General features: G+C 46.2%; 1 protein-coding gene across 3 annotated transcripts in view; it reads right to left on the minus strand.

Moving 5' to 3' along the window:
* Positions 1-401: 401 nt before the first annotated feature.
* FANCI (FA complementation group I) overlaps positions 402-10,424 on the minus strand; it is a 36,658-nt gene continuing 26,635 nt past the window's right edge. For 2 of the 3 annotated variants that reach the window (XM_026648335.1, XM_026648334.1), the window contains 12 exons: positions 9,824-9,940; positions 8,651-8,702; positions 7,690-7,817; positions 7,461-7,529; positions 7,220-7,310; positions 6,418-6,602; positions 5,091-5,147; positions 4,950-5,009; positions 4,058-4,141; positions 2,421-2,516; positions 1,567-1,692; positions 402-487 (listed from right to left, as the gene is read on the minus strand). In XM_026648335.1, coding sequence (XP_026504120.1) covers positions 422-487; positions 1,567-1,692; positions 2,421-2,516; positions 4,058-4,141; positions 4,950-5,009; positions 5,091-5,147; positions 6,418-6,602; positions 7,220-7,310; positions 7,461-7,529; positions 7,690-7,817; positions 8,651-8,702; positions 9,824-9,940 — 1,131 coding nt within the window. In that variant the 3' untranslated portion in view covers positions 402-421. The remainder of the gene's footprint in view (positions 488-1,566; positions 1,693-2,420; positions 2,517-4,057; positions 4,142-4,949; positions 5,010-5,090; positions 5,148-6,417; positions 6,603-7,219; positions 7,311-7,460; positions 7,530-7,689; positions 7,818-8,650; positions 8,703-9,823; positions 9,941-10,424) is intronic. The other variant, XM_026648336.1, reaches the window with a different exon arrangement.

Genomic DNA, 10,424 nt, shown 5'->3' on the forward strand with positions numbered 1-10,424 from the left:
CTCTCAAACAGTTAACTTATTGGCAGGGAATGCCAATGCTTGGGGGTCCTTGCAAGGGCAGGGCTCCAGGTAGCAAACCAGCCCAGGTGACTAATCTTGTCTTGCTCTAAGAAGAAGGGACTTGGCTGAGGGGGAGGACTCCGTTGAAGCAGCCCATTCTAATGGCAAAGGCAGCTCCCAGAACAGTGTCCAAACAGCCTACCCAAGGCTGACTTTTTAGCTGTAAAATACAAGGTCTTGCCCAGACTGTGCATCACTGGGCCAGCATAGCTCAAGCGGCCCAGGGAGAGTTCATGAGTACGCGTTATTTTCCACTGCCAGAACAAGTGCTTTATAGGTACAGTTGTCCAGGGCATTGCTGCCAGTCTGCAACAGAAAAGCGGGGCCAGGTGAGTGTTCCTCTGACAAGGCGGCAGGAGCTCTATTTTTTTCGTCGTCTCTTCTTTTTGGGTTCCTGGCTCTCAGCTGGCTGTTCTGCTGCAACAGTCTAGGGGGGAAGGAATATCAATAAAAGCACGAGTTATGCTACTGAAAAACAGGCTTCTGTGGTTCTAACCTCATAACAGTTTATCTACTTCAAGAAACCAATCACAGAATGGGAACTAGCTCTCTTCTTTCCACATCAGGACCAGTGTTCCTTACACAGATACTGCCACTGGTAAAAGCCCCATTAATGCATGCTTATTTTATCTGGAAATCAGACTGAGTATAAGCTCTGAGGCAGGAGCCTCCTTATTTTGTTTGTAGTGTCTACTCCAAAAGGGTGCTGACCACTGTTGTGTTACAGTAGATTCTTAAGGGAACAAACCGATTAAGCCTCTAGGAACCAGGCCATTCTAGCACTCTCACGAATGCATCAGTCAGAGGGGAACAGATTCCTTTCCCGGGGAGCTTAAGAAAGGCCAATATGCTACTCTGCTTTCAGCACTGGAAATGAGGAAAGGGCCCCTTTACACTACAGGAATGGAAAGCAAGCTAAGGCAGTGCTTCTCTTGAAGTTTTTGTTCTGCAGAGCACTTTATAAGAGTTCTTTGATCCTGGACACACACTCCCCCATCTTAGGTACAAGCCTGTTGGGCCAATAGTAGTCTACAAAATGCAGCATGAGTGTCACTGAGTTAAGAGAAATCTATAACCACTGACAGTCCTAAAGCCAGGAAGCATTAAGAGTTTAAAGGCACAAGTCAAACCTGATTTTTTTCACCCATGCTAGAAAATCAATAGTTATGGGGAACACACAGCAGAATTAATATGTGGGCTTTTCTAAAGTACTGTATATAATGTCTCAGTTTAAAATAAAACTGGCATATTAAGTGAAAACTGGATCAGGGCAAAGTGCCATCCCTGTGACATGACAGTGTGTTGCTTAGCTCAGCCGAGTGGGGTCTCTACCATTTCACTCATTAAATGGGCAGATAGTAAATTAGGGGTTCCCCTGTAAAGATGGAACTAGGGTAGGCTCACTTTACACTGATTTAACACACGCTCAAGGAAAGCCCAGCCTCAGCTGGATCTTAGAGAGAGTGGCCTCCATGAGCCCTGGCATTTGCTCTTGTGAGTTCTGACCTGGTCATTGTCTGGTTCATTCTCAGCATCTTCAGTGTTCTTCTCCTGCAGCGCACTCTCCAGCGTGGACGCGTTGATGCGGAAGTCCCGGGAGGTGCTCAGCTTCATGTACTGCATCAAGTTCACCTACGAAAAGAAAATGAGTATTTCAAGGCTGATTGCTAGGAGAGAATGCTACAGCATGAATACCTGTTGTAATGCAGCTTTCTACCACTGTCCGCTCCTCCCCTTAGTGCCAGGGCAGAGTCCTAGCTCACCTTCCTCCCAATAACAGTGTGTGCCTGGGGCAAAGTCTAGGTGACAGACTGATGTTTTCACTCACCCTTTCTTTCATCCGGGGTGTGTTCAACATCCCCTCCCACCACTTTCAAATGGGCAAAGCTACCTACCTTATGGATTTTTTAAGGAGGTAGGAGTAGGCAGGAACCCTAAATGTGTATATTACCCTGATGTCATCTCAGCTGAGAGCCTTGGCTAGGAATGGTTCTTTCACGCCACTTGAGATGAATGGGCAGAACAATGGCATTAACCCTTTCAGTTTCTACTCAACAAGAAAATACAAAATGACTAAGTCGTCAGAAAGCTTATGCTTCTCCAAGTGCCTGCATTGATGCCAGCTGGCTGAATGTAACGTCAATTTAGAATAGAAAGTCAGGCCAGGATTTGTGAGAAAGGTGCCATGATGGTTAATTTCTTCTATGGCAAGTTGCATTGATAACCGCAGTAGTAACATTCATTTCGAAAACCAAGTAGAGGCAAGACAGCCTTTCACACTGATGTTGCTTTGCTGTACGTGTGTCATCTGTCCTTCAGCCACACACAGCCACAGACTGCTGGAGAGGAGGGCAGATTACCTTCGACTTTTTGGAGAGATGGATAAGGAATTTCTCATATTGCTCTATAGCAAAAATCAGGTTTGGGATTGGCTTGGTCTCCCGAAGCACCTTGGCCTATAATACAAAAAAAGGAAGGTTGGAAGCGAACTCTGAAGGTTCCCATAGTAAACTTAATGCAGTGTGAGCAGCCCAGGTATGTAACAATGCACACATTCGTATGATCCTCAAATTGCAGCCATCAGCCTGGATCTCCATAACCGAATGGAAGAGATTTAAAAACCTATTTACCACAGTTGCCAATTGCTTAAAGGCATTATACAGAACTCCACTTTCTCATGTCAAGGGACGTAGTCATGGAAATGGAAGGGACCTAGAGAGATCATCAAATCCAGCTCCCTAGGCTGAGGCAGGACCAAGTAAACCTAGACCATCCCTGACAGGTGTTTGTCCACCTCCCTTGGAAGCCTATTTCTGAGCTTAACTACCCTTATAATTAGAAAGTTTTTCCTAATAGCTAACCTAAATTTCCCTTACTGCAGATTATGCCCATTACTTCTCATCCTACCTTCAGTGAACACGGTGAACATGATGCATCATTACTATAATTCTAGCCCATCTCTGGTTCAGACAACTCCAGACTGTCAGTGAACTACATCAGTACCACACCACTGACACCATCCCTTCCTTTGTAGCAAGTATTGACTCCATACCAAACCTTGCCAATTTAGGTTCAGGATTGTTTTTAAACTGACTGGATCAGGAGTACCTTTGGAGCAGGTATTCCATGGTACTTCTCCATGGCTTTGAACTCTTTTCTTCTGACCATTCCCGAGCTGGGTTTTTCCATTAGGCAGCACCCATTTCTGACTCTCTGCATTTCTGCTCCATTTATTTTCTGTTATGACCTTCATTTCTAATAACCAACCAGGAGGCAGCATCCAACTCCAGGTAAATCTGCTGTCCTTAGCAGCATCACCTTATGTTCAGGGAGCAGTGAGGAAGTCATTGTCTTTGCTATCCTCACTGCTTATCATCATCAAAGCACTGGTTCACTTGAATGGCACAGGAGTGTCTGAAATTTGACCAGCTGTAAACTTAACAGCAGATAGTAAAATGCTTTTGATGAATATGAAGGGTCAGGAAGGGTCACGCACCTTTAAGCAGTGTGACTAACCCTCCAATTCCCACTCTCACTTTTCCAACTCAGTCACTTTCACTTGCAATTATTGACCTAATTTAGTCAAATGAAATGCTCCATCTTTCTCAAGACACTCCAACAGCACAAAGAGCCAGTCAGCACATTGAAACAGAAATGTGCTAGTATTGCCAACCCCAAATGTTCAAAATAATCAGTCAAGCACCAAAAAAATCAGGAGATTAAAAAAAGTCAGGTTCTTGTTGTTTGCCTTGTTTTTTTGAGCCTTTAGGGTATACTTGGGGTATATTTTCAAACTTCTCCACAGCCAGGAGGGCTACAAACTTTGTTTTTACTTAAATGAAAGCTGAGTTTGTGGTATATTTACCTGCCTTCCAGAGACGGAGCTTTAAGAAAACACCAAACATCACAAGCTTCATGATAAAAATCTCAACAATCAACACCACTGCTATATCCACTGCATGCAACCAGATTCTAACAGGGAGTGAATCAAGCTCACCATGACTGTAGCAATTGCAGCAGTTTCATCCTCTCTCTTCTTTTTCTTCTCCCCTGCAAAGCTCAGGCTTTCGCTGTGGATGTTCTGAAGGAAGAAAGCACAGGGCACGGCATCATAGGACTAGCAAGAACAGCCCGTAGCCAAGTCATGGCAGACAAATGTCCTCTTTGCGGCTAGTGCAATGTTAACAGTTCACTGCGGGATTTGGAGGTTTATAAAAGTGAGACGCTAATAGCACTGCCAGAGCCAGGGATAGGTGTTTATGCAAGCTTTCCCCCATTCCTCCCCAACTCTGCCAACATAACTTAACCCTGAGCTACAGCTCCCCCTGTAATTCCAGCTCTGGTCTCCCCAACGTGGCTCTGGCAATGCCCCTTGGTCCTGACCTGAAGCACCCCTTGCTCAACCATACATAGACATATCTGTCAAAGTACCTTAATCCTGACCCACACCATCACCTTGAGCAGAGATTGCCAATTATATTAATGTGTATGATGTGTGGCTGTGTTGTATTTGGAGAGTCTCTTCCATTTGCTGTTAATAGTAATACCAAACTTGCCCAAAGAAGCCACATGTCAGTATCCACACGTGCATATAAATAGAAAGTGATCTAACACATGGCTTAAAGACCAGCACACCAGCCACTTCCCTCCTTTTCCCAAGCTGAAATCAATATTCTTGCTCTGTCTGCGTAGAAGTTTAATCCATTCGTTACTGAAGAACAATGTGTCTCTTGCCATGCTTATATAGGGTAAGCTGAAGTTTGGAATGATCACAGCCTCGGGGCACACCATGGAGGGTTCAGAAACAGGCACTGCTGATTTTCTCATTGTTCCTGATACCCCCCTTTCGTGCTGAAGCATGTGTTTCACAGGAAACTTAGCCCACTTACCTGTACATATGTGATGAAGGCGTAACACTGTGGAGTCAAATGGGAACCGGAGAGCTTCACCTATGAAGGAGCCGAGATACCAGTGTTATTCCTGACACAAGTGAGTGCGCTCATCCCTCAGCATAATAAGGTGGCACTCACCAGCTTTTCCAGCCTCCCTGAAATTGTGCCCAGGCCACTGCGGCAAACTTGGAGATACTGCAAGAAATACACAAGAGAGTGAGCTTCCTTCAGACACCTCCATTCATCCCCTGAAACCTGTCTTTCCAGGCAAGTGCTGGAGACAATTCACTCTGTGACATTCCTTGGCCCCCTGAGCACATGGGAGAGGGAATTCAGACAAAAGCATCATGAAGGCTCCCTGTGCTCAGAGGGCTAATTGCTTCCCCACTTAGGGGGAAAGGGTTACCCTTCTCTGATGCAGTCACACCTTACTTGGACATGGCAAAGTGAAGTTCCTGTCCTGTGCAAATGTTAGGAGGCAAAGGAGGGATTGTGAGCAAGGGGGATGTTCACTGCAGTGCAGGCTAGATCAGTGGTTTTCAACCTTTCCAGACTACTGTACCCCTTTCAGGAATCTGATTTGTCGTGTGTACCCCCAAGTTTCACCTCACTTAAAAACTACTTGCTTACAAAATCAGACACAAAAATACAAAAGCGTCACAAGCACACTATTACTGAAAAAATGCTGCCTTTCTCATTTTGTCTGTATGAAATTTGAGTTTGTACTGACTTTACTAATGCTTTTTATGTAGCCTGTTGTAAAACTAGGCAAATATCTAGATGAGTTGATGTACCCCCTGGAAGACTTATGCGTACCCCCAAGTGTACACGTACCCCTGGTTGAGAACCACTGGGCTACATGTTTCTGAGGTTGGAACAACCATACTGCACTGTATGAGTGCCTATAGGAAGAACCTCTGCAGCCCACACTAGTTAGGATGGAAGTTACAGGAACTATCAGGGTGTAAGCTGGTCTCCAGTGGGACAGAGGACGCATTCCCCACACATGTCACTACTGCCCAGGGGCATAGGGAATTCTTTGCCTTCCTCCAAAGCATCATCTCAGACTAGATGGGCCATTGGTCAGTCCTTATGTGCTAAGGTGTCAAGCCATGGATGGGATGGGGTGGGGGGGAGTTGCATAGTGTGAATGACACATGGTTCTCCAGTGAGGGGCCTGCAAGATTACAAAGCATGCAAGAGTCACTCCCAGCCAAGGGCAGCAGCTCTACCCTTACCTACTAAGCAGGAGAGAGGCACCCTTCATCTTTGCTAGCTGCCGCCACCACCTAGAGGCCAGGAGACTCATGTGCATGTTGCCACTGGAGGAGGGTGAGGATTGGCATGACTACATCATGTTGACAGTCCCAAGCCGCAGATGAGCTGCTGCCACTGTTAGCTTGTTGTGGGGAATGGGCAGAGATGTTTAAATCCCATCCTGCCAGTTCAGCACAAGAGCACTCACATGTTTGATGAGGGAGGTGAGAATGGTGTAAGTCTTGTTAAGGCTTCTCAGCAGAGTGTCCACACAGCTCCCTGCAGGAAGGGCTGTTTGCACCAGCTCATGGTAAGCCGTCAGCAGTGTCCCCAGCTGCAGGATTATAGCCTTCTCCAGAGACTGGATCTGGCTTGATGCCTGAGAGGAGTCTTCTAAAAAAAAAAAAAGAGATAGATACAGCCACAGCACATACACACTGACGCTTTGGGGGAAGTGAAGTAAAAATCAGTGCACATTTTGCTAAAAGTGGTGCTAAAAAGCCCCCACTTCTACCCTTCTCAGAACTAAGATGTAATCTGCTCTGATCAGTGAGCTAGCAGTAGCCCCTTGTTCCCTGCCATTGGACATATAGGTTCAGTCCAGTGACCCTTCCTGCTCCTCCCCACCACAATTAGACATGCAGCTTTCTCCTGAAGTCACATGCAGCCTGCATATATTTATCCCAAAACCCAGTTTCCAGCAATCAACACAATACTAAAGATTGTGAAATACAAATGTCCATCTTCATGTGAGAGGAGGGATGGGGGAGAGAGAGAGAGAGAGTGTGTGAGTGAGTGAGTATGTGTATAGGATGAATCAGTGTAAGGGATGTCAACTCTTACATTTCCCTCCTGGCACCAGCACCAGGGAGGCGCCTTCACCATCTATGTTGAAAAGCAGTCTTAGTAAGTTGGCTGTTCAAAATAGTGAGGTGTTTCCTTGCTATCTATCTCTATCTTTCTTTTGTGGCGCTCTAAGGCCATTGCAAAGCAGAGGGTCATTTCATTACCTGATATGTCCAATACCAAGTGGTTCTTAAGCTTCTTGATCAGCCAATCCACCTCTTCAAGGACCTTGTCTGCTTGAGCCAGGACCAGCAGCTAAGAAAAAAAGAGAAAGCAAAACAGGTTTTTGGAACATAGTTTAGCACATTAGAAGTTCTGCAGCCCACACGTACCAAGGTGAGTCTTGGCACCAGCTGCACAGTAGTAGCAGAGAGACTGGGTCTTACATATACTGTTCCAACTCACACAGGCAGTAGGGGCTGCTGTCTTGATGTTCACAATAGCAAAATGTGATTGATTCTCCACTTCCATATCCTGTGGGGAAAGAGAGACTCTCTGATAATCAAATCTTTGGATTCAGTCACATGCTGCATGGATTTGGGGCTTCTTCCAGGGATGCTGCTCAGACACACTCCACCTCGGCCTTGGCAGCACCAGGAGATGCTAAGCTTACACTGAGAGTTCTGGGCCGCACCTGATCTATGTCTCCAAGGTGAGCGTGGATATCCTGGGCGAGCTCACGCAGCAGGCCGACAGGGCTCTTGTAGAGAACGTGGAGATTGAAGAGCAGGGTCAGCAAACCCTTACAGCAAGGAGCATCCTCTGCAAGAAAGGAGAGGAAATGACAGTCACTAGGAATGACACTCCACTGGCTTTTCAAGGACTGTCAGACATCCTGCTAGGATGAGATCAAGCATGCATTTTACTATAGCCTACATTTTCAGGAGAGAGAGACAGCGTAGCCTGTACAGAGACACACTGCATTAAACCCTTGTTAAAACACTGTAGTTACAAAAGAGGAGCTTGGAAGTCAGGCAATTTGCAGTTAAGGTTCCACAAACAGCCTTAGCTCTGACCCTACATCCCTGCCCTCCATTCCCCTTAGCTTATGCTTAGTCAGATCAGGAAGTTAGAGACATGAGGTATTTCAAATAATATATACTTCAAGGGGGAAATGAGGTAGATTGGACCCGTCAGCTCATAGGGGAATGGTGACTAGGAGGCAAATGCTACTGCACTGCAAGGTAAAAGGGGAGATGTTGGAATTTCTAGTCATCAGCAAGCAGTTGAGCGACCATAAGCCGGGACACCAAGTCCAAGAAGAGAGGCTATCTTTGCAGAACAAAATACAGTCTTGACATGCTTACTGGAGGAGGGGAGGGAGGTGAAATTAAAGATTCACACCCAACATTCAGCCTGCTAGAGCCACCAAAGACAACTCTAAAGTGGCTCTAGCACATCCCATACTATTTTCTACAAATCCATTGCATTTGTCAATAAAACAAGGCTTTGAGCTTGAACCCATCAAAGGGATGAATGGAAGAGGAACTCAGGAGCACAGTATCAAAGGCTCAAATTCAGATCTATTGTGAGCAGATGCAACTCCATTGACATTAGTACCTCAAGTCTGAATTTACTCTAAAAATCTTACTCACCCAGATTGTTTTCCTTGCAAATCTTGACTGTCCAGGAGAACAACTGTATGAACTACACAAGGGGACAGGGGTTTTACATGAATGCAGTCACAAAGACAATGCTAAACTGAAAAAAATTGGTCTGAATTCAAGAAATACTCTCAGCACAATGGTAGCCAACCATCCATGGAAATCAACAGAGGCACCTCTAGCAGACAGATGCCCTGACAGGGTCTGTGGAGCTCTACACCTAGTGAAGAGTGGTAGATGCTTGTTTCAAGATGACGCATTGCACATGAGGGTCTGTGGTCTCCCCTGGACGCAGCCTCTTACTGAAGAGAAGAGTAACTACAGTCTACTCCATTTAATCCAAAGTAAGTGAGGCCTTCATGTTCCTGGCAAATTTTCAATATGGCCGTTGGCTGGGTAAAATTTGGTCTCCCTTACTCTAGCCCTTTAAACGTTGTATGTGTGAGTTAGAGGGGCTAAGCACTCAACCATTCTTCCTTGAAGAGCTGGGGCTAGAGAGGCCCCCAGTGGATCTGTTCCCAAATAGAAGAAACACCACACTTCAGCATGATTAGAAGCTACTAGTCAGGAGGCCAGGTAGCAGGGATACTGTAGTCCAGGTTTGAGGTGTGTGTGGGGCGGGGCCAGGACTTCTGCAGAAGGGCAGGGATTGCTGCAGGTCAGGATTAAGGTGCACTGGCAGAGGTGTGCAGGGGGTCTGGACTGCCACAGCAGGAGGATGGAGATCAGGATGGAGGGGCTGTCTCTTTGTCACGACTGGACAGCACCGGCACAATAGGGGTAGGGGCTCTAGGTGGTACCACAATACAAATAATAAAGGAGAATTAGTAGAGGTATCACAGGGAAGCATGTACAGCATCTGCCGAGATTATGCAGGGCTCCAGCCAGTGCTACTGCTCCCTCATGAATTTAGCCTTCCTAAAACGTGTCATACCTGAAGGCATTCGGTGTTGTAGGCTAATGTTTGGCTGCCAGTTATCCTGGCAGCGTTTGGTCTGCTTGCAAGCACAGAGGGGAATGAACATTTCAAAGTCTTCCTCTCACCATCTGGGGGTCTGCAATCAAACCAAGATGACTACCTTCTCCCAGTGTATCATGGGCTTCCAGACCCCACTAGTGCCAGCACCACACACATTCTCACCAATCACTAGCTCTGCTAAGTACCTGTGGAGAGGAGGGCTCCAGTAGCTTGGACAAAGTGGAGATAATAGTCACAAGCGATAGGGCTTCCTTGCTGTTGAAGTCATCGCCAGCACTGCTGAGCTGGTTCACCAGAGACCTCTGATCATGGGAAGGAAGGACAGAATCCAGTACATATGCATGCCTGGGCCATTTTAGGAGGTAACCAACCAAAAACCTCTGAGACTGGAGCATGTAAAGAAATCAGCAGCCCCCACAGCATAGGCAGCACCAACATTGAAGGAAAGCAGAATTTCTTACAGAGATAATCAAGATGCTTTTAGAACATATCTGTGAGCATCTGATTTTGTTACAAGCTGTTAAATAACAGCTAGTTTCTACTTTAGTGAGGGTCTTACAATATTCACTGAGGTGTGGATTGTACCTTTGGTCCCTACAGTTGCTTTCTTATGCACCGTACAGACCACATTAATGGAGGGATGCAGCTCCTTATACACACCCCACTCAGTCCCAATATGCACTAAGCCTTACTGAGCTTCCTAACAGGTGTGAAATCCTTCTGGAGGTGCCAGTGAATCACTCAGTGGGTCAGTCACAGGACATTTTCTTTTCAGTTGGTAGCAGG

This window comes from Terrapene carolina, unplaced genomic scaffold, assembly GCF_002925995.2.
Source record: "Terrapene carolina triunguis isolate 2854851 unplaced genomic scaffold, T_m_triunguis-2.0 Scaffold67, whole genome shotgun sequence".
NCBI lineage: Eukaryota > Metazoa > Chordata > Testudines > Emydidae > Terrapene > Terrapene triunguis.